The 27,225-nt window shown below is 41.9% G+C and overlaps 2 protein-coding genes and 1 long non-coding RNA gene across 3 annotated transcripts; 2 read left to right on the top strand and 1 right to left on the bottom strand.

Moving 5' to 3' along the window:
• The first annotated feature begins 2,452 nt into the window (after window positions 1-2,452).
• Window positions 2,453-5,554, top strand: LOC124071180 (heart- and neural crest derivatives-expressed protein 1-like). Its single transcript, XM_046411661.1, has 2 exons — window positions 2,453-3,277; window positions 4,216-5,554. The coding sequence occupies exons 1-2, from the start codon at window positions 2,798-2,800 to the stop codon at window positions 4,309-4,311; spliced, it is 576 nt and encodes a 191-aa protein (XP_046267617.1). The 5' UTR covers window positions 2,453-2,797; the 3' UTR covers window positions 4,312-5,554.
• A 716-nt stretch (window positions 5,555-6,270) lies between these two features.
• sap30l (sap30-like) lies at window positions 6,271-12,391 on the bottom strand. The gene is made up of 4 exons (XM_046411217.1): window positions 11,577-12,391; window positions 10,163-10,285; window positions 9,927-10,025; window positions 6,271-8,497 (listed from the first exon to the last, which is right to left on the bottom strand). Exons 1-4 carry the CDS (start codon window positions 11,760-11,762, stop codon window positions 8,369-8,371), a joined length of 537 nt encoding a protein of 178 aa, XP_046267173.1. The 5' UTR covers window positions 11,763-12,391; the 3' UTR covers window positions 6,271-8,368.
• On the top strand, window positions 10,931-14,649 carry LOC124070894. The gene is made up of 3 exons (XR_006845256.1): window positions 10,931-11,069; window positions 11,166-11,303; window positions 12,792-14,649. It is a non-coding gene; the product is annotated as an uncharacterized LOC124070894 (long non-coding RNA).
• Window positions 14,650-27,225: the final 12,576 nt, after the last annotated feature.

The following is a 27,225-nucleotide window of genomic DNA, read 5'->3' on the forward strand; positions in this document are numbered from 1 at the left end:
GACAGGAGGACACCAGCTTGTGTCAAAACAAGGACACAATATCAGTCATGTTGTTGTCTTCAGCTGTTCGTGATGCCACATTCGCGCTCAAGTCAGCTTCGTGCAACATCCTGTTGACATTTCAAAAGTGAAGCACTGAATAAAAGTTTGGATCATATTAGCAAAAGTTCATTTGAGCTCTGCATGTTTGGCTTTTTAATTCAGCTCTGATGAGTCCAGGTACTGCAGGACCTCAAGGACCCCGTGAGTCCCTCTGCGGATTCTGGCTGCAGACCAGAGGCTTTCACATCTTCTCCTATTCATCCTGTCACTTTTTAGTTGACTGAGGAACAAAGTGAAAACTTCTTCTGCTTCTTTAAGCTCTCAGTAAACGTGGCTCCTCGTGGATGTTTTTCTTCGTTCTGTTGTTACTGTTTTATCCTGTGAAGCTCTTCTTTCTCACAAGTCAAGGCTCATATTAAAGATAATCAGAATACAAAACAATACTGCAGTAATGTGATCAACATGGAAAACCCATGAAGTGGAGTTCAGAGGTTAAAGTGCTGAAATTAAGGACATTTTAGTGTCGTGGACTCCATCGTATGTTGACGGACAAATCTGCAAATGAAACAAAAAGGAAAAGAAAAGTTGTCTCTGAACTACAATTTACACACGTGTACTTTATAAAACAGGAAATGAGGACATCAAATAAATAAATAAATACAACATAACTAAAAAGTAGTGAGTGGAAACCAAGAAAAACTATACAATCATTAACCAAAGCTTTGCTTATCAGGACATTAGAGAAAAAAGATCTGAAGAGGAAAGAAAAAAAAGCTGTGCAGATTTGTGCACTTCAGTAAAATTAAAAAATAAATGCCACAGTGTAGGAATACTTTTGAGGTTTTATTTTCTGAAGTACAAAAACATTAGCGTCAAAATAAACTTTAAGTACCAAAGTAAAAGCACTCATTGCGCAGAATGGCAGATTTCAGAATAAAGTTTTGTACTTATTGATGCATTACTGTACTGAAGCCTGTAAATTTGTTTTAACGACTTAATGGATCAAGAAAGTTTCATCTTAATCTACAATATTACAACATAATTTATGTGTTGCTTTTGTTTTGTCTTATTAAATTAAACCCGCAAAATAACCAAAACTTTCTAATAAATGTAACGGAGTACAAACGTACAAAAAGTACAGTATTTGTCTCAGAACTGTAGTGGAGACGAAGTACTAAACAGCCGAAAATGGAAATACTCAAGTGCAGTACCTCAAAGTTGTACTTGAGTGCAGTAATTGTTTACTTTAAACTAAAGTCAGGGGACACGAAGCTGTGACTGGTGGTGTATTCACTGCCTGCTGTAAACGGTGTGCGGGGCAGCAGGGCCGCGCTGCGGGGTGACACCTCCTGATTTATGACTGTATTTAGATAAGACGCGGCCCTAAATGGTTTCTAAATAGCGTCAAGGTCGTGTAATGTAATGGGATAATGTTTTCAGGCGATGGAGATAAGATGATATGTTCAGTGGAGCTGCGGGCCTTTTCCTTATACTGCTGAGGTCTGACGACAACAGGCCGCGGACTCCGTCTGCAACCCAAAAAATAATTCATCAAACTGTTCATTTACACTTCCCAGAGCGCTCTGACACACACCTTACATGTTATTACTGGAAAAGGAAACTATCTGATAATATGCGCACCAAAGGACCATTACGAGTTTTAGAAAATATGAAAAATCCATAAAAAAAAAAAAAAATCAAAAAAATCATCAGGCTGAAGGAAGGAAAAACGGACAAACAGCTTCACATATTGAGGGTATATTCAAAGCAGGGAGAAGGATAAAAAATTTAATTAGTTAAAAGATCATGGTTTAATTTGCCTTCCGTTATTTTGTTAATTTTTCAAAAATGAATGTGTAAAATGAGAAAACGTTTTAACTAAATTTCAGCTCATGTACCAGCATGTCTGCGTATTGAAACACATTATAATTTAAAGCAGAGAAAGCTTTTCTTTAAAAAAAGAAAAACATTTTTAATGTCATGTCCAACGCTTCAAAATCAAACGGAGTAGATTGTTTTATTGCCTATTGTGTTCATGGAGCTCAGTTTTGTTTTTAGTTAACAAATAAAATAACACAAGTCAGCATCTTCATCACTTGATGGCAACAATCACGCACAGAATGTGCGTAAATTCTGTGCGTAAAACCTCTCCAAAGCAAAACTCGCACTGACAAACAAACATTAAAAAAAAAAAAAAAGAAACAACAACTCGAGACTGTTGCTCTCATGCGCGCTCGTTGCCAACAATCATCTCCAGCCTGCAGATCTTTGCTCCCTGCGCAGCGCCGTGAGATTATGGCACCATGGCGCATGTTATTGCAAACCTCTCCAGACACTCCTCCCATCCTGGGCGCTTTTTCTCTATTGGCTGCCTCCCTTCCACGCTCACATCCAAATCATATAAACCTGGGGGCCTCACACCTTCATTGGGGTCAAATTTCTCGTGCAGCCTCTTCGGGAAACGATCGCAAGAGAGAGACACAAGTGGAGGCCGTCACGTCGCCGAGATTTGCTCTCTGGAATTACAAACTTTTCACGGCCTGTTTGGGCTCAGCTGAAGTCGCTTTTTCAGAAAGACGACGATGTAAATTTGGTGGGTGCGTTTGGCTCGACTCGTTAATGCATTCAGGGGGGATAATATTTAAGTCTTGAATGAGCTCTGTGGGCTGCGGATCCCCGAGCAGAGACCGTTTTGGGGCAGCAGCAGAGACAGACGCACCACACGGCAACGAGCACGTTCGTGATCCCGCACAGCATGAACCTCATAGGGGGCTACCAGCATCACCACCACCTGATGCACGAACCCTTCCCGTTCGTCCAGCGGTGTCACCAGGATGCGCCCTACTTCCAGAGCTGGGTGGTGAACCACGGCGAGGTGCCGCCGGACTTCCAAATCCAGGCGCCCTACCCGGCCGCGGAGCTCGGGGCGCCCGGAACGACGCACGACGTGCGGCTGGAGGGGCTCCAGGCGGGGATGGGGAAGAGGAGGACGTCGGGGCCGAAGAAGGAGCGCAGGCGGACGGAGAGCATCAACACAGCTTTCGCCGAGCTGAGGGAGTGTATCCCCAACGTTCCCGCGGACACCAAACTGTCTAAAATTAAAACTTTACGCCTGGCGACCAGTTACATCGCATACCTGATGGACGTCCTGGCCAAAGACTCAGGGGAAACGGAGGGCTTTAAGGCCGAGATTAAGAAATTTGAAAACCGGGATCTGAAAAGAAAACGGGAGCCGGTAAGTTAAAGCCCGTGAGATTTTGGGGTTGAGTAAAGAAACAGAACAGTTCAGTAGTTCATCAGTTCTGAGTCGTTAAAAAAATAACTGGAGACTTGGAGACTGAGTTTAAATAAAAGGTCAGTATTTTAAAGTTGAGTTTATGATCAGATTGATTCAAATTTCAGCCCCAAAGTTTAAAACCAAAACCTAAATATAAACCCAGTTTTCAGTCCGACTATGATCTGAATTAGAAACTACAAATCACAACGAAATTATTAAATCAGACCAGTATTTTAAACAAACTGATCCAAGGCAGGATTTATTGGCTAAATCCAGTAACGTTGCAGCCAATTATATTTTAGATTTTGCGGGTTTTGATCCGCTCGAACGGGGCTGCAAAATTCTTGAAGAAATCACAGCTTCAGTATTTAAAATAAATATATTAAAAAATCTGATGCTCGTTAAAATCCTGCTGGGAAATTCAGGCTTTTTCTCTTCACACACACACTGAAATCAAACAATCAAAATATTTGACCATAATGACATCCATATCCTGCATGAGACACATTTTCATACATGAAAGATGATAACTCCATCCTTCATTTTTAAAATCTCTCACATGCAGGTCGATAACTTTGTTTTCACTGTAATGTGTGAGGAATAAATCGTCCTGTAGTTACCTACTAAATTACTATTTTAGAAACATATTTTATGCATCTTTATTTTAAAAACACCAAATGTTTTTCTCTTAGATTTGGTATTTTGGTGGTTTATCTGATCCAGTTTTCGCCAGCCTTCACCCCACGAAGGCCTGTGATGTCACGGCCCTGGTTGCGTCACCGTCTGCCATGTTGTCGTAACTTGTGACTTAAGCTGATTATGTTGCGGGATGTTGCGGGGTCCAGAGAGGGTGACGTTAAGCTCCCTGTTTGCTCATGATAATTCTGGTGTTGCAGACCGACGGCCTGCAGGAGTCGTTAGGAGCCGAGAAGAAGGTGAAGGGCCGGACCGGGTGGCCGCAGCAGGTCTGGGCCCTGGAGCTCAACCAGTGACCCTCCTCTTCCTCCCCCTCCTCAGAGACTCTGGATTCAAATCAGATAAAAACCACTGACTGGTTGAACCTAAACACACCGCTGTGCACATGCAGTGAAGCGCAAAAGGAGAGTGAATTAAAGGCCAACACGGAGGCGAGGCGCAGGAGGCGCTTCTTCCCTCCCGGTGTGCTAAATCTGACTGTAGCTGTTTGATATTTGTGGTATTTCTGCTTTTTGATGTCCCCACCCCTCCAGAACTGTAGACCAGATGTTGCCACGGTGTCGAAAAACATCTGTCTGCCCTAAAAATGCGTTTTATCCGGCGTCGAGTTGGTGGTGTTGTCCACATCTGATGGCGCTGGAGTAGTAAATAAATAAATGATAAAAAAAGGACAAAGCGGAGTCTGAGAGGAGCGCCATTACAGAGTTGAAAACCTGAGATTATTTTTAGTTTTAGCTCAGATTACTGGGATGATGATTTTTTTTTTCAACCTGGATTGTTTTGAAAATTGTTCCAAATTACAGCCACAGTAAGACTGAGAAAAATGTTGATTCTCCAGGTGGTTGTTGTCCAATCAGAGGGCAGGTTTGACGCTCAGTTATCTCAGCTTTGATTCAGACTTAAACTAAAGTTTGTTTGGGAGCGCGTTTATTGCCGCTGGGAAATTAAATTATCATAATCAGTGAAGTATTCTGGCCTGAAAGTTGAGCTGCAAAAATGTTACAAACTGATACTTCATGCCTGCAAGTTATTAAAAAATATTTTAAGTTAAAATATTAGTAAATCAACCCGTAAATTGATGAATGAATCTGTATTATCGCTTAGTTTTAATCCCACAGGCTTCTTTGTAAAGTAAAAAGTGAAGACCAGCAGGTCCAAACACGTGGACACTTGGCTGAATTTGGTGAATATTTGAGACATCCTCCTCCTAGCTTTTGCTCCCGTTACTGTAAACTCCACCGGCTGTTGTTGCTTTTAGAAAACTATTGAATTTCCTGAATCTACCTCAAAGTGAACGCGACTGTCCGCTCCGAGGAGACGAACACTCGACTGAATGTTGACGCACAGCTTTCATAAAAAGGTTCCAGACTGTGCGTCATGTGGACGCAGATGTAACCCGTGCAGTGGATGTGAAGTTCTATTTAGTTCCGTAAATAAATGAATTATTTTATGACACTCGAGCTGTGGTGGACGTAGATGTTTCTTATTTAACGGTCTCTTTTCTTCCACAGGAAAATAAAATAAAAGGTAATATCGTGATGTTTTTTATTTTCTCGCTTTTCCTTTTACTTAGTTGTTTGGCCAGTCTCAGTCTCTGGAAAAAATAGTTTTAAAATTAATCTAAAAAAAAAAGGCACAATTTAGTTCTCTAATATTTTATATAGTTCATTCTAAATGTATTTCTTTTTGAATTCACAATACCGCAATTCACAATTTAATCCTGAATATTTTAAAATTTCACCTCAGTATTCATAAACACAATTCTAAGATTAAAATGATTTATTATTAACTTAAATTTTATTTTAAGATCCATTCCAGGGTTGTTTTTTTTTTAAATAAATTCCCACAATTCAGAAAATCAATATCCGATTCAGAGGTCAGAAAATTTCTCTCTGATAATTCTCAATAAGATATAGAATCCTTCTGTGTCAATTAGTCATGCATGCAACTTTTTTATGAACTGACACCTATTTAATTCGCTTAGTGTGACTCTAAAAAAGAGTTAGTGATAAGAGAATTCACTGACAATTTCCTTTTTCAAAAAACGTTTTTCTTTTAAAAGTGTGGCTACAAAAATAAAGTTCCCACTCAGTGAAAAGTGACTTTTACTTTCACAAAATGTTCGATCGCTGCCGTTGTCTTCAGGTTGGAGATTCAAACTGCACTGCAGCTCACAGTAGGGCCTACAGCGACACCAAGTGGTCGGCGACTGTTATTGCAACAACACAACAGGAAACAAAGTGACACGAAACTTCTGCCTGTACAATACATTTATTATAATTATCATCATCATCATCATCAGGAGCAATAAGCAGCCATATTTAAATATGTTTTTTTTTCTAATACAACAATTAACAAGGTTAATGTGGCCTGGCCTACGTGTTAATAAAGTTGGGCGTTTATCTACATGACACTAACAAACCTATGAGGAAAACTGAAAATAGATGCAAAAATAAAAAAAAAAACAAAAAAAAGAAATAACCCAGTCAAAGTGTGTGTGTGTGTGTGTGAGTGTGGTGGACATATACATAAGAACAATGTGTGAAAGAGGACAAAGAGTTTCAAAAACAGTGTTCAACCTAAAAAAATGCAGGAGGAGGAGTTTTGAGAAAACGTAAAACCAGAAGTCGTTTTGTTTAAGGATTTAAACGAACTTGTTGAAGAGACATCACACTGAATGCGTCATGTTAAGTGGGGTCACGTCCCCTCACGGCTTGTGAAACATGTGAGGAATCGAGATTAATAAAGAAAAGGTCACACATACATACATATGTAAACCTTGTAAGGACTTAAGATGATCAGAAAGCAGCCGAGTCGGCAGAATAAAATGATGCCACTTCCCGTTTCTGCAAACCACAGACATGTTATGGTCAACATTTCATGTTTGTGAGGCTGGCGGTGACTCCAGGCAGAGAAGCCACATTTTGAGACATTTTGAACAAGATGTCAGGAGTTTCGAGTAAAGGCAAAACTTTTCTGAAACCTAACCAGACCAGAAGCACTGAAACTGAAAAATAAAATTTCAACACAGTTCCTGGTTGGCAGAAATGTTCAGTGCCAGCATTTACTCTGTTGACTGGGTTCCATAAACACAACCTGACTAAAACAAACAAACAAAAAAAACAATAACAACTTAGTTATAGTTTGATTCCCCTTTCAGGTTGGACCTCTACAGACATTTTGGGGACGAATCTGCACAATTATTTCATTCAGGAAATAAAAACAGAAGACAGTGCAGACAACTTCCACTAAAACCGTGATTGTTGCTGGCTGGTAAGTAGGAAAGGCGTCCGTCAACCCAGCCAGCTTCAGTATCAAATCAGGAGCTGAGACACTGTCCACTACAAACGCTGCTCTTAAATATTAAAATGACAGCTAATAATTACTCTAACAGGCCTAAGTCATTCTCTCTAACACACACACACACACACTCATTCCACATGAGGTGGAAAAAAAAATCTAATCAGACATGCAGACAAACAACACTTTGTACAACTTAAGGCTGAACTAAAGAGAAGAAAACTGGGTTACAAAGAAAGAAATGAGATCAGCGACCAACACCTGCGACGACGCACAGAGGAAAACTCAGTATGTGTCTGTTCATAAAACGGCAAGCGAGAAGGAGGAGGAGGAGTAGGAGGAGGAGGAGGAAGAGGAGGAGGAGAGCGGGTCTGGAAACGGGCGATCGATTAAAGGTCAGATCAGCTCTTATAGACGTTACTGAGAGGACACTGATCCTGAGCCCCTGTGTTTGACATAACCTCAGCAAAGGTGGCACCCTTTTCCAATCATTCATTCACAATAACAACAAAAAAAAACAATGAAAAAAAAAGAAAAGAAAAATAAGAGAGAAAAAGTTCCCAGTCATCACTCAATTCCAGCACACGTTCCTGTTTGGCACAATCACTCCTCTTGATGTTAACAGTCAAACCGGCAAAGAAAAAAAGAATTAGAGAAACTCGTGTTCATTCTTAAGGCAGCTATATTGTACATTGCATTCAACTGAGTTACTTAAGACCAGACGCTGTTCTTTTGTACATGTGGACAGCCCAACGGTGCGAAGCCCCATGGAGTGAGTCCTGGTCCTTGACAGTCTTTATCGGACGAGTGGGAGAGAAAATGCGGGTGTGACAACATGCACAGAGGCAGTTTTTAATGTGAAGAGGACAAAACTCATCCTGCCCTCAGTTCTCCAGGTCAGTCAAAAGTCCTCTAGGGACAACAAGAGTTTGTGCTCTGGGAGGGAGATGGGAGCTGCAGGAGCTGGTTTGGCTGCTGTTGCTGTTAGTGGTGTCCACGTTCTGTGAAAAGCTGCAGTTGTTGGAGCTACTGCTGCCGTGTTGGGGGGGAAGTTTAGTCCAGCGGTTTGCCGCCGTCGCCTTTCTGGTCCAAGCGGCTCTTGCTGCTCTTCACCATGTAAATGAAGTAGGTCAGCGTCTCCTTCTCGTTCACCGGGATATTCCTGAAGTGACGACTCACCGTCTGCAGAGGAGGAGGAAGAGAAAGGCAACAGATTAACAGGAAAACATCCCCCGTGTTCAGCTACATAGCCTTTATTTCAGGGTAGCTGAAACAAAAATTTAGAGGACAGCATACCACCTGTGTAACCATCAAGTGCTGCTCACTGCACTGGCCCACTGCAGCTATAGACACTGTTAGCCCAGCCGGCCCTATAGTGGACTGGAGCACTACAGTGATGGCGTCATGCTCAGCCAGTGAACCAAGCTGGACATCAGACTGGGACCAGACACAGCCTCTGAGACAGGCAGAGACCAGTCTGACGGCAGGCGATGCAGTACGGAGGCGGTTTACAGCGGCTCAGATCTGCTGGTCAATGAGGTGATGTGAAGTTTGGAAACAGAAGTTAAGAGCACACATCCTCTCACTGCTCCGCTCTGCAGCCACTGGTCCCCCCCTGAACAGCTGGAACTGGTTGTGGGCTGTTGACTGGTGCTTTATTAATGATGTGGGAGGCTCATTAATAGGAGAACTTGAACCTGACCAGCAGCCTAGGGAAACATTCAACTTACAGCCCCAGTTTCATTCATTCAGTCCCACTGTTGGACGGCTGTGTCACATCCGACCGCGCCCTCACCCCACCAACCCCACCCAGCAACATACAGGAGGTATTTGTCAAGACGAGGGCAGAACCAGCTGCACTGAGTCCACCTGTCGATTCAGCAAATTACTCTAACAATCTCTCCCTGACCAATTACTGTGGAACAAGTTGGACCTGCCACACAATGTATATCACACTAAATGAGTAACATGCTGCCTAATGAGGGCGGCTCAATGCTCTTCAGCGTTAGACAGTATGAACTGCTAGACGGGTTTGTACAAAGAAAACCTTAAAAGGGGGAATCAGGAAAAATAACCAGAGGCTTCCTCACAGGGTTCTGCTTGAAAGTTTTGAACTTATGACTTTTATCATCTCAGATTCAACTGTCAACTATTCAAATTAAATCAACCCACTTTAAAAGCTCAAAACACACCTTTAGAGTTTTTAAGCCCCCAAAGGTGAAGTTTTCTAATTTCTCTCATCCAACTAACCGTCCACACACACACACACACAGAGATGTTCACATTACAAAAGTAATAGAGCAGAAAAAAGCAGCGACTGTGTGGAAGCTTGGTGAGATAAATGGAAATGAAAGTTTCAAACAGTTAAAGGATCGATGCTCGTGTGTTGCTGCATCTGCTCAAATAGCAGGTCAAGTTTTGTCTCTTTTCTACATCTGCTTTGTTCCATCTCTGGTGCTCGGCCGCTCGTGTTTTTAACATCAGAAAACTTGCAGGACAAATAAATACATGCCAACGAAATTACAGAAAGGGAGGTTTGAGCAAACCTGGTTATTCATGGGGCGTTACAGAGCACAACAACAACAAGAGGAGCGCAAAGCAGGACATCTACCTCTGCCAGCTGGGCCTTGTTGAGTCCAGGTCTGGTCTGCAGCTTGTAGTGTCGCTTGTAGCGTCTCAATGTGTTCACCTGCAGCTGGAAAAGGTCCACCTGGAAACACAGCCAAGACAAGGTTGCACTCAGTGGGTGACTTGTGTGGGATGTAACTTTTTGCCATGTCTCCATTTTACAATACTTCCACTGTGAGTTTTAAAGGTTTTTCCATCATTGTAGTTAATGTTTATTACCTCAGGAACCTCCACATCGTGGTCCGGGGACTCTCCTCCATCATCACTGGTCTTCCTCTTCCTCTTGTTGCGGACACTCTGGATGAAATTCTTATGGAAGTCACAGATGTACAGGTGCCGCACCTACAAATATATCACTGAGCATTAAAGGACTGGTCCGCCAAACTTCAGCAGTGTTTAAATCGAAACGTGAACAAACACAGCTGTGCTCAGTGTTGACTTAGCAATGTACGACAACTTTGCCAAGATAAACACGTAAACAAGTAGCAAAGTTTTGACTTAAAACAGTAGTCACATCACACCAGAAGGGCTGCAACTAACACACAGCAGCATCAACACATTGAGGGATGGCACTGCTGTGTGTGAAAGAGGCCTGGGGCCAAGTCGAGCTCAAGGCCCACGACAGACCCCCTGGTTTCTGCTGTTCTTTGTGCATTGTCCATCCTGTTGCCTGAAGCACTCATCAGGTACCGAGCACACTACATAAAAATCACAGCAGGATGACGACCTGCAGCCTGGCTCACTGATGTGAACAATTTACATAAATGCAACACGTATGCATAATAGCAACTGAAATAAATCAAGATATTAGAGCTGGATTTTAAACCTAGCACATAGTTTTTGTATTTTTAATAAGTTATTGTCTGTTTTGTACTCTTCTAAATTCGTTTTCCTGTTCATATGCGTGTATAAGGATAAAAGGAGAGACACCACAAACCAGCTTTGGCTATAAATCGTGGGACATGTGGCACTTGTACAAATTACCACAAACTGGGTGCCACACAGGAAAGCGAAGGGGTTTGGGACGGTTGCCAACAAACTTCCCTCTATGTTCTGGGCTGATGAGAAACATGACACATTTACCTGTCTATCCAACAACAAAATATGTGTCATTTAAAAACACACGGTAAGTAACGGCAGAAGTGACAAAATACAAAACTCTAGACAAACAGTTGCAGGAGCAGCGTTTAACTGCCAACAGTTTTGTTCCGTTTACTTTCAGTGAGGTGGAGCAACACGGTTAGCTTCCCTGGCAACAGCCATTTTATGAAGAACAGCGGAGGCGTGTCGGAGCGAACAGAAAGCAGAGAAAGCTGCGAGTTAATGTGGACAGAAAACCGCTGTGCTGCACGGCGTCCAAGTAGCTGACACAACTAACGTTAGCCTGGCGTTTCAACCGGCTGAGAACAGATTTAGCAGCAGACAGTAACGCCAACAACAAGGAGACGACACTCACCAGCCCTTTTGTTTATTCGCGTTTAGTGACGCCAAGCGGCTAACGTTACCTCCGCATTAGCTGACAGCTGTGGAGTTTGAAGTTTGCCCAAGAGCTAACTTTCAGCTATCATCCTGAACTTACAATCACAGATTTAGCTGTCAAAACAGAACATCGCTGTCTTGTGATTTCACTTACACTCTTGTCAATGTCCAGTTTGAGTTTCTTCTGCGATATGCTTTTCTGGATCCTCTTGCTGAAGGAGGCGTTTCCAGCTGACCGGCCGCAGCGCTCTCCGTCTTCGATCAGACAGCAGCTCTGTCCATAAAACGGCGGAGCAGGCGGTCCATCGTGGCTGTCTTCCTCTGTGCTGAACCCATTCATTCTGCACGACTTTAATGCTATTTGTGCTATAGCCCAAACGATTAAAAAAAATCACCCAAGAACCGGCGTTAGATCAGTTACCAAGTCTCTTGTTCACGCGTTGCCCTTTTGTGAAAGACAATCCTTTAGCGATAGCTAGCTAGCTCGGCTAAGTGGCTAGTTTGCAAGCTAACAGCTCTCGATGTTTAATCCCGACTCCGGCGACTTATGTCGAAACGCGACAACCTCTGGTTAAAGACATATTCCCGCAGATTCACACCATAAAACCGCTGCCGTTACCGTTAGTTAGCTCCAGTGCTAGCAGGACCGCAAGGTGGCTGAGCAGCCGCTAACGAACAAATTCCTATGGTGAGACCGCCACTGTTTGTCCCTGTAACAGACCCGTTACCTTTCCCTAAGAGTCACATATCACAACAATTTCACACGATTCCGGGATAAAAGGCGACAACCGGCCACGAGAGATTACACAACTTTGAAGAAATCACGTATTTCAAAGCCTGCACCTCAACAATCGCGGCACTCTTTCAGAACACCTCGTACAATGGACATGCTCCGTCTCCATGGCGGAAGTCCCCATCCCGGGCAACGATTGGTCAATTTTACATAAAGGTGGGCCTGAGGTGCAATTATAGACATTTGATTGGCTTCTAGAAACATCCATCTTCCAGCGGTTCTTCCTGTAACAGTCGGCGTCATGTTTTGTACTATGAATAGGAGTTAAAGGTGGCGTCGCCGTCAGTTGACGGGACTTTAAACTAAACGGCAGAAATGTTCAGTTGTTGATTTGCGATTTGAATCATCTTTCATAATGACAACGTTATAGAGCGTGATATCAGCTCGATCACCTGTCAAATAAAACTAAATGTACGTGTATGAGCGGAAAAGCGTCCATAACAAAGTGTTGACTCTGCACTATGATGTCGATTCTCTGGTCCAGACTGGTGATAAACAGATACTGTTTACTGTTTACGCTTTATAGAACAACTTTACTGGTTTCTTTTAACTGGTTTCAATTCCTCTGACCAACAGAAAACAACATGAATGAGGACAGATCAGTTGACATCGCCACGATGTCGTTCCAGTTTTAACCGCACGGGGGAGGCAGAGGTTAACAAATGAATAATAAATAAACCAGCCACTAAAAATTCTTTCACATACTAAACATTGTATTCTTGCATTACCTAAAGATTTCGACTGCTATTTCAACTTTTACATCACAATTCGTATGATTGTTGTTTTGATTTAACGGGCTATTCCAGCAACTTAGCATTGCATCATCAATCAGTTTGGGGCCTTCAAAGAGATAGTAAAAGGTCAAAATCAAAGCATCCGAGGCTGAAATACTCTGGCTTTCGGTCCATAGCAATGGTCCAATCCAAAAACATTCAATCCCATAATCATCATAATGCATTTATAACAAGAAAGTCAACAATTATGACATTACAGTGTGCCTCCAAGATTGCTTAGTTGAGAGAAGGGTCCTTATATTTCCTCATATTTCAAACATGATTATAGTACTGTGCACAACGGACAGATCTACATAGAAATACTTCCCGCGTTTGTGGAAGAAAACAGGCCTGCAGAGAGCCCTAACCTCAACCCCATCCAACACTTTCAGGGTGAACGCAGGGCTTTATAGTCCAACCTGGACCTCTCTGATGCTCCCCTTGTGGCTGATTGGGAACAAGTAGCTGAAACCAGGCTCCAGAATCTTGTGCAAAACCTGAAACTAGAAGAGTGGGGCCGTTATAGCAGACTGGACATTATGAGTTGTGAGATTTCATTTGGGGAAGCAGCCAGTCAGCAAACGCAGAGAGTGAGAAAGAGCTTTAAAAGCCCACTTAAACATACAGGCGTCTGTATTATGCGTGTTTACTAATGATGCTCTCTGTTTGTTGTCATCTGTCTAATGTGGTGTTTGCTCTCATGTGCAAATTGTCTGCACTGTCATGCTCACCTAATGGCTGAGAGAGAGAGAGAGAGGACATCATAAAAAGATATTAAAGGGGTAAAGACAATTGGATTACCTTTCTTGTTGGTAATGGACCTGGGCCCAATAAAGACTCTTTAATGGGAGTCTTTGACAGGAGGCTGTGGGAGCTAATGGCCTGGTGTCTCTCCTCTCCCATGTATGGCTCATGAGTGGAGGAGAATGCTGATTGTGTGCCGACTGATTGACTTTAAAAGTGGAAGATGATGAAGCACTGAAACATTAACAGGTTTTTCACTTTGCAATTTAGAGGTTTATGTCATCGAGGAAATGCCTCTAAGAGGCAATAACATGTAAAGTGGTCTCTCAGTGTATTCAAAATTGTCCCTGCACCTCTCTCTCCCTGTCTCAGAGCTTGTGAGACATCCCATGAGACTCGAGGAAATGGGCCACTTCAGCCATGAATAAATCACTGCAGGGTAAAAGCTACCCAAATTTGTATGTGTTGTCAGATAAAATGATTATGATATTAACTTTTAGTAAAAGTGTGCTTTAGTGCCATCAGTCACAGACACAATTAAAGTTATAAAAAAGAAACACAGAAGGTGACATGAGAGGAGGATCATAGAGCTCCAAGTTCATCTTTCTCTGAGCGGAGTAAAGAATGGATTAAAGAGAGACAGAGACTGTATTAACTGAAAACATGACAGAAAGGCTATCAGGTTGTAGTGCAGGGGGAGGGAAGGCAGCGGTGTGTCGACTGGGCATGATGGAGCAAGAGACGACTATTCCAGACATCTTCAACTGACCAACCAACTGGCTCGTTTCAGTGACCATTGGAGCACGTTGTGGTCATGTTAGTCTTGTTTCAGTGAGACATTGGGAGCCCCCCAAACCACATGTTTTGAGGGAAAATATCTTCTCCTCACCCTGACTGTTTTTACTGCCTAAACCTAACCAGACCTGAAGCAAAGCATTGTTACAGGATAAACTTGAAATGTAAAATTTCAACATAATGCCAGCTTTGTTGTAGCATCTAAATACAGCACAAGGTGTCATACTCGCCAAGAACAGCACCACCGGGACCACATCTCAGACCCTAAAATTCAACAGAACGTTTTCAGAACATTTAATGATCCTTTTTCTGTGACCTGCTCTGCCAGTCTGATTGCATAGGTATATCTCATTTTAAATTAAATTTGTTCTTAGCTATTTAAAAGGATTATCTTGTTTCCACTGTAAAACATATATTCCGTTAAAATCCATCCAGTCAAGTTATCACACACACACACACACACACACACACACACACAATTTTGTGTCCTTTTCAGCAGATGTGACACAGCACTTTATGAAAACCACGACCCTAAAAAAGCACCTGCTTCTCCAGCCGAGTGAATGTGACTGAAAGCCAATTATCCTGCCTGTCACAGAGGGGAATGGAAAATTTCCAGCACTGTCTCATTTTCTGACACTCTGTGGAACGTGAAAGGACAAACGGGTCCGGACTGTGTGGAAATTATTTCTGGGTGGGGTTCTGATGAGCCGTCTCAACACCAGGACACAGTCTGGTCACAATGCAAAGCTGCTTTCCTACTGAGCCTGCTGGATTTGACAGATGATGTTCAGCTTTGAGGAGTCACGTTGGTGGGGCCCTTTGAAAGCAAAACAGAAGCAGAATGGCTGCCACAAACATATGAACTTTTGCATTACTGACAATTTATTGCCAGCCAGAAAGTTTAGTGAACTCAAAAACTGCAGCTGGTTGCTGTATTTCTTTTGGATTTTCACATGCACAGAGAAATTATTATTTAGTGCTACAGTTTAAGTATATTAGTGAAAATGTTTGTGCTCTAACTTTTCACTTTTCTCTTCTGGAAAATAGCCTTCTGTAATACAACCCCACCCCCCCAAAAAAACCTTGAAACATCAGCAGACCGATGAAAAGTGGAGAGAAAATTATTAAAGAAAGAAACCAATTTTGGCTCAGCAGGTCTAATCCATTACCTCGAGTTATTCAACCAGTGATGAAGACAGATCTGCTCTAAAGGAGACAGAGAAACAATAAAGTGTAAATCTACTCTGTGGTATGACAGGAGACAGGGAGGACGAAGATAAAAATGTCAGAATTAATGCTGGGAAATCAAGATGACACATTTATGGAAAATAGCAAAACTGAACTATTCTGCACTGATGCCAAATGTGTTGCCTGCATCTGCTGAACCCCTAAGTGATCAGCTATCATCATTCAGAAAGCAGTTAGGGTGTAAAAAAAATGTATACCTTATTCCATTTCATTTAAATGTTTCATGTTACACGTTGTGACAAATGTTAAATGTTTTGTAGAATGAAATTTTACAACGCGCTGAGTTCCTACCCATACAGCCGTCTGAGCCAATCAGGAGCAGCGATCAGGAGCATTTTTATAGCACCAAATTACTAATTAAAACCAAACTCATCAGATAAATGAACACTTGAACACACGTCAGCATGATAAGAACTGACTGAAATGACAAATATTCTTTGGGGAAATTTTATTTGATGTATACTTTGAGTTATCAGTTGGGCTCATGTCCCTTCTGCCAATATGGAGGGAGAGATGTTTATGAGCTGTACTGCAGTCAGCCACCAGGGGACCATCAGATGTTTTGGCTTTACTTTTGGGGATCTCTCTTGTCGTCCATCTTTGTATACATTCAATTACCAAAACCTAAAATCTGATACAGTTCATAGTATAGTATTTTTTGGATTTTAGCATCACATGTTTTTCAGCAGCCATGCCTTCAGTTTGAGATGTGGTGCTTCAAGAGGAAGCGATAATACCCTGACCAGTGGCACCATCACTCACAGAGAAACACTGGCCTTGTATTGATTTTTAAAAAGAAAAAGAAAAAAGTAAAGAACATCAATATTTGTCTGGAACGTGACTGAACACCACCGAGCCCTTCATAGCTAAAAGTGCTCTACATTAAAATGTCGAGGCAAGCAGGTCCTGCCTCTTAAATCAAACCAGTGAGAAGAAAACACCAAATGACTTAATGATTAATTCCAGATCAATTTCAGTGTTATGCTTACTGTTTCCCGCTGAACACGGCAGTGATGCGTAAGAAAGCATGCAGAATCAGACACTCTCGCAAAGCACGGTGGCGCATTGACTTATTGCTTTCTGACCTTTCATGGCATTTCAAAAGGTCAACTCCGCAGGCTGATGATGCATACACATATGTAAATTGATAATGTTAGGTGATGGCCATATCAGTGATTCAAATTATTTGCTGTGCACCATGATAATGCATCTTTATTTGAGTTATTGGGTCATTTTCATGTAGTTTTACTCATATTGCCTGATGTCAGAGATCACAATCAAAACTCCATCAGGATGGTCTGAGTGAAAAGATACAAAAATGTCGGATTCGATGTGGCCTTTATAAAGGAGGAAGTTAATTTTTTATGCAACTAAAATTTTAATGGCCCCAACCCCTGACCTCACCTTCATTGGATATTCATTTCCAGAAAAAGTTAATTTAAATGCTCATTTTGTTCGGTGTGACCCTTGACCTCCATTAACTTTTGTTGGACAAGCAGACACAGTCCAGTAAATATTGGCTACTATCACTATATTTAGATGTACACTGAAACAGGATAGCTGAATAGATAAAAAAGGTCTCCACAACAGCTTGTTTGACCAATTACATGAGGTAATGTAAAAACTATTGTGTTGATGGTTAATATCTACATTCTACAATGATGTTTGCGGGAATCACCAAGAAATACATGAACCAGACCTGAGTCAGACCTGATCTCCCAATATCAGTTTTGAACCTCACCAATGCTTTTGTAGCTGAATGGGAGTAAAGTCCTGCATCCAGGTTCTAAAATGACTGAAAAGGACACAGAGATTACTTCAGCTGTGACACTGAGACGTCAAAATAACACAATAGAAATTAGACAATATATGCCTGGTGGAGCCCTCACAGTGCTTTGCAGGGTGGAGTGTTTTAACATCTTTACATCATTGAGGGAGAGGCTGTTGCAAAGCCACATCATCATAGATCTGACTTGGTTAATCCTTATTGTAAGAAGGTAGTTTTATCTCACATGCCTGTCAGGGTAGTGATCTGAACGTTGACCAAGCAGACTGAAAGACATTCACAAGTCTTTGTGAAATTACCACACAGTTGTTCTGGGAGTAATTTTCTCAGCGCTTTAAACCTTGGCTTCCTTTTCTCCCTGTCTGTTCGCTCTGTCTTCTTGATATTCAGACAAACAAGAAGGTTGAATAAAGATTTCATCCTCTGGTCTGAGAAAATCTCATTTTTCCCCACTGACATTTATGTAAAAGAGAAGAAATAATGGATCAGACTTTGAGATCGTCAGTCAGCTGGGGGCAGTCAAGTCAGTGACTCGACTAAGTCACTCTTTATTTTGTTCCCATGGCCTTTCGCTAGAATATCAGTTTTGTGAGTTAATGAATCCCTCACTTTTCAATTTTGAAATGTTTTGTAACCTAGAGGGTGCAGGAAATTGTAGTTGAAAAACTCCAAGCTAAAGTTTAAAATCTTTAAAGAAAAATATGAATGCACCATATAATATTTAAAAAAGACTAGCCAGGTTCCAGCTCATATCTGATCTGAGTTTTCTTAAATTTGGCAAGACAAAATGAGAATTGATATGTGTTTCTATTTGCTACTGCTACATTATAGTTATCATCTGACATGTCACAGGGGCCAGGGTTCCAACCACTGACCTTTTGATTAGTGGATGGCCTACTCTGAGCAACAGTCATTCCAGACAGAGTTTGGTGTCATCAGCATAGCAGGCATTAGAAGCCACATGTTCTGGGGTTTTGAGATCTCTGACCAAGGTTTGAGATTTGCTGTTGTGCTAAGAGCGTTGAAAAAAAAAATTACAAAATAAACTTAACAGCAGCACCCAGAAACAGTGTTTACAAGGTTTTCATTGGATGCAAATAAATATGGACCACATGAGGAGGACAAATGGGCAAAACTAACAAGGCTGATCAACAACAAAAAGGCAGTGTGGACATGAATAGCAAGGGCTCTTATTCTCTTTTCAGCTGGTAAATCAAAATGGTTTCCCCCCCACATGTTCTGTATCTGCCCTCTGACTAAAGAACTAATAGCCTATTTGGCCCAGAAATACACAACAGAAAATCTTTCTCACAGGCTTTTTGTGCTAAAAATATCTAAAAAAAAAAAGTCAAAAGAAGCCTGTGTGTGCAGCTCTGTGATATCTGCAGAATGGAAAATTAGATTAAATGTCTGGAGGTTTAGTGAGAAAAGTGTGAAAGTCAGTTGCAATAAGAAGCTCAGTCAGTCATTTATAAAGGCCAAATATTGCATTTCATCAGGGGAGAGAAAGCAAGGCGGGGATAAAACACCTCAGGGGAATAAAGAAGAGAAATTCAGACTGGAGATCTCCAGCTGAGGGAAGCTGGGACAGATGCTGGACTGAGTCACAAGAGTTTCTTTAACCCATATAACACCCCATGCGTGTTTTCTGATCCGTTGGTTATGTTCCTGAAAGAAAAAACTACCTGGTTTAAGGTACGTGCTGATAAACTGGATACTATCAAACCACTCAGGTGATGCTGAATCCAGGTCTGAATGTTCCACTGCAGTGAAGGTTTAATGTGGCGTCCGGTTTCATTTCCTGGTTATTAGTGTCGAGTGATTACGACATCTTTTCTGGGAGTTAAATTCCCACTGCAGTTTGTTCTCTGCTGCTGCTGTGGGAAGAACATCCGCAACACAGATCTCCCTTTGTCCTTTACCATTTAAACTCATACATGCACAGGAGAGACAGGGCAAACTAGTCCACTAACTTCTAGTCCCCAGAAGCTCCAAGACCCCAAACTGATTTAAAAACATGTCATTTATGTACTTTAAGTTGAAATTGTCACTATAGTTGCCAAGCCAAAAGCGTTAGCGTGCACCCTGTCTCAAATGTACAATCTAATGTTTGGTGTCCACTTTAAGGCTCTGCCTCCCTCACAGTACATCAAAACAGCCTGGCATAGCCTCTTTCTATAGGCTCCCGCAAGACTCACAAAGAAATATAACTTTCATTTGATCACATTTGGAGGATAAGAATCCACCATTAACTGGCAACAACCTCATGTTCTCCTAATTTAGATATCCAGTAACAAGATGAGGATATTTAGTGAGGAGAAGCTTGGCTCTTTATCTTAAATTCGTTTCATTTTTCCAAAAATATGGAGCATTGTGTCAATTAATATATGCTGTTCATTTTGTTTCCGCGTGATTTATCAACATTTAATGATTCATGAAGATTGCTGATTGTTCAGTTTTGAGTAAGGGACTGCAGCTGAAGCCACTTTTGTCAGGTCCAGCAGGTCACACTTGTTGCTTCCAAAAAACACATAACACAATTTAAAAAAGAATAATATGAATTTCATTGAACGGAAGAGCGTTTTGAACTGCTATAAATGCTTTCATCTCTAAAGCTGACAGAGACATAATGTATTGTGTCTGAGTAAACCACAAACGTATCCTGTCTTAATGAAGGCGAGATGGCCTAAAAGGTTTGAGGAGTGGAGTGAAATGTAGTAGTTCTGTGTAACTGGTCTAACGCTGTTATCTTTCAGGTGTGTGATCTGATCCTGGGAGTTGATCTTTTTAATGGTGTGTTTGTTAACACAGTGCAGTCTTTTAAAGTGATTGCAGCTTGCTGGTGGGCGGAACAATTCGTTAGGCATCATTGTCTGCAGGTGCTGTTAGGTGATATAACCCCTTTCAGTGGTTTTGCAATGGTTTGCTCACTTGTCCAGTCTCTGCTTCTTGTTTCTCACAACAAACTTTTTGTTTTTGGTTTCAGTTATTTAACTTTTACAAGCTAGTGGACCCTAAGCAGGGCTCATTTAGAGATTTCTAATTTCTCCTGTTTGCCTAGAGCAAACATTTCAGATTTTCTTTAGTGTCCAAGTGTGTGTGCGCGTGCCCCTTGCGTAAAGTTTGAGTTCTTTGTGGGTTATGAAAGAGTTTCACCATGAGTTGATCTCTTGAAAAAAGGGTTTTGCTCAGTCTTTAATTTCCCCATTTTATGCCAAGCACTAGTCAACAAAATGGCTCCTATCAAACATGAACACCACATTGCAATTTGAGTTGTGAAGATTGCTTCCAATTAAAAAGAAAAGTTCTTACTGAATATTCGGTTAAGGTTGGAGGAACCTCCAGCCATATTACACTAAGTGCCACAGAAAACCTTCCCACGACTGTGGGATGCTAAGACTCAGATAAATGAGACCCCACAGTGTATCTTCTAATTTACCATCTTACCTCCCGTTTCTCTTTTTGCTCTCCAGCAGTAGAATAAATCAGTGCTCTGATTACTGCTCTGCGGTCATATATAAACACAGCTAATCTGCTGCAGTAAACATTTATTCAGCTTTTTTTTTTTTTAATTCTAGGAAATCTGCTTTCTGAATCTTTTAGAGTTTATCCCAGAAATTAGTCTTTTAAAAGGAGCTGTTTTCCACAGAAAAGGGAGATAATTTCTGCATAATGGAAAAACACCATTTATGCTGTGTGTGTGGAAACATTAAGGTTACAAATATAGATCAGTCTGCATTTATTTATTGACCTCTAATGTGTTTTTTTTTTTTGTTTGGGGTGCTTTGTTTTCATGTAGCTGCTCAATTATGTTCATTCTGCAAACGTACTGATTTTTCCTGCCTGACCCAAAGAAAATGCAGCAAAAGCTTTTCCAGTCTGTCTTAAAGTTTAGGGAAAGCGCTGACTATATTAAGAAACTTTTAAAGACCTCAGATTTTGGCCAGCTTAGAGTCTGTTTTTGTCTCCAAAAGCCCATCACTTGTGTGTGCTGCCATCAAACGTCCACTGGGTTCAGGTCAGTCTGCAGCCGGAGCAGATGGCTGCAGACCCCAGAATCCTGGACAAGCAACCGTGTTGGTCAATACATGTGGCCAACATGAACTGTAGGAATTGAAATTTTTTTTCTTTTTCTGTTTTTTGCATTCAAACTGCAAGAGCTTGCGATTGTAGCTTAAAGGACATTTCTGCTGTTTGTGGTCACAAATAACTGAATGGTTTGCAATGGTTTTTGGGGACTTTGTATAATACCTCTTAACAGAAGCCACACCACTGCTGGTAGCTACACTATATGAACAAAGGTACTTGGACATTTCCCACTTGACCATTGCACCAACAGGGACTTCAATGACTTTAGTTTGCATTCTAAATACATAGACAGCTTTGCAGATATTGTCACTGTCTTACCTACATGTTTAGTTTTAGTTTTAGTTTTTAGTTTTTACTGCACATTGGAGACTGGTCAAACGAAATTTCAATTTTCTGTGCTAACCCCTGTTACATAGATCTTTGACAATAAAGTACACTTTGACACTTTGACACTTGACAGATCTAATGGCTTCCGCTATTCTGGGAAGGTTTTCCACAAGATTTTGGAGTGATTCTGTGGGATTTGTTTTGCCCATTCATGCGGTAGAGCGTTTGCAAGATCAGGCACTTATGTTGGACCAAAAGGCCTGGCTCACAATCTCCATTTCAGTTCATCCCAAAGGTGTTGGATGGGGTTGAGGTCAGGTCTCTGTGCGGGCCAGTCAAGTTCTTCCAAACCAAACCTATCCAACCTTGTCTTTATGGAGCTTTGCTTTGTGCGCTGGGGCACAGTCATACTGGAATAGAAAAGGGCCTTCAACAAACTGTTGCCACAAAGTTGGAAGCACAGCATTGTCCGAAATGTCTTGGTATGCTAAAGCATTAAGATTTCCCTTGACTGGAAGTCAAGGGCCGAGCCCAACCCCTGAGAAACCATCCCATCCCCAATACTTATGTCTATATATAATGTGGTTTGTATTGATCCTGTGTAGTTTCTCTTAGTCACCCCATGGCAACTACGTTGGGTTCAGACCCTTGGATGACGACCTCTTTGTCCGGCACCAAAAACTGGTTTATTTTGTGTCACAAGACGACATTTGCATTTACGTCAGGCATCCAAGTTTTCCCTCCATCTCTCAAACGGCATCAGCGGCTGTCAGTTTTCCTCCCTCTCCCGACCTCGGCCATCACTCTTCTCCCTTGTGTCCTGACATTAGTTATCCAGCTCTCGTATGCCCTAACCCTCATTGCCTTTTGATTCCTCTTTCTCTTCGTCTCCTGCCATCTGTGAGCAGCCCATTTAAATTTAAAAGGGCCCAGACGACTCCCAGCCTGGCTGTGTAGGGCTCTCTGCTGCCCTGACCTGGATAATATGTGGCTCTTTTAATAACGGGCAATGAAACTTACCACCTCGGCACTTAGCACTGATGTCTCTCTCTCTCTGCCTGTCTCAGTGATTCCTCTTTCCTCATTTTTAATTCTTTTATCTTTCAATTTTTTTCTTTCCTCTGTCTCTCTGAGGAGTCTGAAGGGAATCCATAGAGGGTAATTATCTCCCTCTCAGGCCTGCCTATCTCACACACTATCCTCAACCATTTTATTCCATCAGTGCATGACAGATTGTGAATCGGCGGTGCCCAGTGAAGACTGATGTGACGCAGTTAACGCCTGGCTGTCAGAAACGCATCCATCTCCCTTCACTTTTACCACTCAGGTGGATGTTGTGTTCACAAAATTCATTCTGCTCCCGGAGATTTACTTTAACTGGCTGAGAGCAATTTGAAGATGTGGGTACCATTTGTGTTTCAAACAAAGTGCTTGTTAGATTGTTGTCCAGAGCTCGAACCTCCCTCTCCCTTCACCTTTACTGACATTGGATTTGGAGAAGCTTTGTAAGCTTTGTAATTTTCCTATATGGACAACTGAAGAGCTTACCCATTTCAGACACTGACTGGAGGTGAAAGCTTGAAGCAGGGGCTTAACTTCTCTAGAACTCTTTGATCCACTGCTTCTGTCACTGAAGCTTCTGTCATATGTACAACATCTTCAATGTATGGCACTCCAACGCTGTTCAGGGTTTAGACTTCAAAATCAGCTCAATGGGTGAACAGGATTTTCAGCAGTTCATCAGCTGATCAGAGTTAACCTCTCTCAATGACTTTCTTGTTGCTTCAGTGTGAACCTATTGGGTGAACAGGAGGAATGTTTTTTAAAAAAATGATTGATCCTTTTCCTTTCAAGACTTCATTTCAGATTATTAGGAATTTGAATCAATAAATTGTTTTTTCCCTTTGAACCAGTGTATCTCAGTGTTTCATTGGCCGTTGAAGTTTGAGGGGTAAAAAGTTCAGGAAAACTGATCAGCAAAACTGAAACTGAACTGACCAAAATAGGATGATTCTTGCTTTTGATATTTGAAACCCCCAGTAGAAGTTATCTTTTAACAGTAAAGGAAAAACAAACCCTTATATTTATGAGAATATAATGGAAAGGAAGGAGGAATACTTGAAGAAAGCACCAGAAAAGGAGAAAGTTGTCTTGGGTAAAATTAGATCATTTACTCCACTCGTGTTTTTCCATTTCCAAGGTTAGCAACAAAATCAGAAGGGTGTACTGCCTGTGTTGCTCTACCACACACTCTTTGTGTTTTCTTTTCTCTGCCTCTTCCTACTTTTGGAGGGATCATGCATATTTCATGGATATATGCCTCTTTTAGTAGGAAATTATATTTGGAAAATGAATAAACAAAAGGGATTTGATCATCCAAACTGCGAACTCCGAAGTAGAGTTCTAAACTTTTTATTTACAGACCACATTTCTGCAGGGATGAGAATGTAGGGGAATGAACTGATGTGTCTGACACTGTGTCCTTGTCTTTTAACAAAAAGGCAGAGTGTGTGTGTGTGTGTGTGTGAATATTGAATATGTCTGTTTTTTCCACCTTCAACACAGACTTCTAATAACAAGAGGAATTTTTATTTTTAGGTGGAACTACTACTAATTTGATTCTATAATAATTCTTGTGATTCATTTTCTGAAGGAGGTCTGTGACACTTTACAGTTCGATATACACAAAAATATTAGTGGCTGAGGAATAAGTGAAAGTGAAAGTGACATATTTTGTCATTGGAGGGAACTCACTCCAACAAAATTTGTTCTCTGCATTTAACCCACCCAAGTGACGTGCACACACACACAGCAAACCCGGGGCAGTGGGCGACCGCGTGCAGCGCCCGGGGAGCAGTGGGGGCTAGGTACCTTGCTCAAGGGTACCGCAGCCATGGACACCGGTACGGGGAATCGAACCAGCGATCCACCGGTTACGGGTCCAACACCCTAACCGCTGATCCTGTGGGATGATCCCATAATTTCTGAATGATTAACAAGTAGTTCCTGAACATGTTTGAGCTGCTGGTGAACAGACTACAAGGTAGATCACTACATTATTAAATATTCCACAGCCCACCCTCACACCCGGAGATTTGTCTGCTTCATTTGTCTGCAGCAGTTTTTGAGTCACTGCAGCTCCCTTTGAAGGTTTGGGCTTCGGCGTGATGTTGGCTAGAACAAGTACAAAATGTTAGTCTTCTGTTGTGTCTGACTCTTCTTACTCATTCCAGCCAATGTCCCCAAGATGGCTTTTGTTTCCAACTTTCACGGTTTTTATTTTGAAAATCCTCATCCTCAATCTTTTAATGTTTAAGTTTCTACATTAAACATATTGAGGTGCCAAAACTCTCGTGTAGAGACTGAATGCCACCTGTCTGGATCTGAAACTGTTCCATATATGAACATGGTTCATACTGTCTCCAACACGACAAACACAGGAACAACGGAGGCTATTGAAGGAATGGTGTTTGTTCCGGAAAAACTGAAGGCAACAAGATCAGACTGCTGAAAAATACAAACAAGTACCGGTAATGTGTGAATACACATGGGTGCGAGGAACAGACTACATACATGAGCCATATATCAAAACATGCCGTTTGAGTGCTGTTTGAGTATTCTCCTCTGTCCTCGGGCATGTCTCTGTGCATCAGCCATTAGCACAGGGGGTGAGTTGATAATGACTTTTCATTTTTGGGTGAACAGATTATTTAAGGGTTGAGTGTTCCTGAGAACTGAGCTGTGTGACTGCATCCACAAGCCACAAGGTTGCTTTTGTTGGCTACACTCTAAGGTGTGGAGAGATGCATCTAGTCACTGAGAGGGTCGAGATGCAGCTCTCACTTACGGTGTTGCATTTAGGTGTACATATGGAAAGTGTGTGCTGCCTTGCTTTTCTTGCCCTCTGCATTCAGAAAGTAAATTGTTGGACACAGCACCTTCACATCAGAAGGTGTGGAGAGACTGGGACATCTGAAACCCTGAGTGTCTGTGGTGCTGTGCCCCTGGAGCCTCCTGTCAGACAAACCGGAGGGCAGTCTGTTCTCTGCATTAACATAATGGAATCAGACTGACTTTAAGGATTACCTGAAAGACCACAGCTCTGTCTTGAATCATAACCAGTTTAACTTTAAGTCCTCGATTGATCTTCCTCCACATGTGTTTCTCATGTCGTTGGTAACTTGTAATGATTTATACACTACAGACAAAAGTAGGACACATCTTTGTATTACTGAATTCAGGTGTAGTGTGCGAGTGGGCAAAAATGGTCACAGTAACAGCTCTTGTGGAAAGCCTTCCCAGAAGAGTGGAAGCTGAACTGTTAATCTCCTATGTATCTAGAATGTGGTGTCATGGTCGGGTCCCAATACTTTTGTCCAGTGTATTTTGAATATATAGTCTCCGTACATGTGGAGGTTTACTGCTGGTGCTCGCTGATATGACTGCTGAGCAATAAGAAAAAAATTATTATTTGTGAGGACGGTGGGTGTGTTTGGGAGTAGGTGAAGGAGAGGCTAGGAGATCTTGCAGGAATCATACGCTTCCTCAACCACCTCCTTTTTTGTTTAACAATACTCTGCATGCATACGAATTGGTTTTGCATTTCACACTCCAGCAGTTGCACTAAATAAACCAACTCTGGTTTGTTTGGAATCCCTTTCAGTACTCACTGTATTTTTACACACTCCCTCCGTCTTCTGCCTCCTGCCGTCTTCCTTTATCTGTCCCCAAGCTCCTCTCCTCCTCCTCTTTACCCCATCCCAGTTTTAAACGTCACACTGCTTAGCTCTAAAATTTCACAGTGCGGCTGCAAAGCCCTGTGCAGAGTTACAATATTCCCTATCGCTGCCTCAGTAACTATTCACCCTGTGAGCTGGTTGGTGTACTCAGTGCCAGCGCTGGTTTGGGTGATCTGAATCCCAGAGGGTGAAAGAGAGGCAGAGATGGGAGGAGGGGAAGTGGAGCCTTTTTAAAATCCCCCCAGGCCAGCCTGCATCAGCTGCCCTCTATTAATGACATTTGGAAACAAACAAGCAGCTTCAGATCATCACAGGGTGGCCCAGAGAGGTTTATGATGGACTTCATGAGAGCAGGGGAATATTTTGTTTGGGGGGTGAAATTAGCAGCTTTGCTTACTGGTGCTGAGCAAATGTGTCTCGCTATAAAAACAAATCTGCCACACTGGAGTAAATTTGACACTAATATTAAGAATGATATGTTTAGTCACATTGATGAAGGGTGTCGA

The sequence above is a fragment of the Scatophagus argus genome, chromosome 14, assembly GCF_020382885.2.
Source record: "Scatophagus argus isolate fScaArg1 chromosome 14, fScaArg1.pri, whole genome shotgun sequence".
Taxonomy (NCBI): Eukaryota; Metazoa; Chordata; class Actinopteri; family Scatophagidae; genus Scatophagus; species Scatophagus argus.

Coding starts and splice junctions, on each gene's coding strand:
- LOC124071180 (XM_046411661.1), top strand. CDS start 2,798: ATGAACCTCATAGGGGGCTACCAGCATCACCACCACCTGATGCACGAA. Junction 3,278..4,215: donor TGAAAAGAAAACGGGAGCCG/GTAAGTTAAAGC, acceptor CTGGTGTTGCAG/ACCGACGGCCTGCAGGAGTC.
- sap30l (XM_046411217.1), bottom strand. CDS start 11,762: ATGAATGGGTTCAGCACAGAGGAAGACAGCCACGATGGACCGCCTGCT. Junction 10,286..11,576: donor AACTGGACATTGACAAGAGT/GTAAGTGAAATC, acceptor ATATATTTGTAG/GTGCGGCACCTGTACATCTG. Junction 8,498..9,926: donor ACAAGGCCCAGCTGGCAGAG/GTAGATGTCCTG, acceptor CCTCCTCTGCAG/ACGGTGAGTCGTCACTTCAG.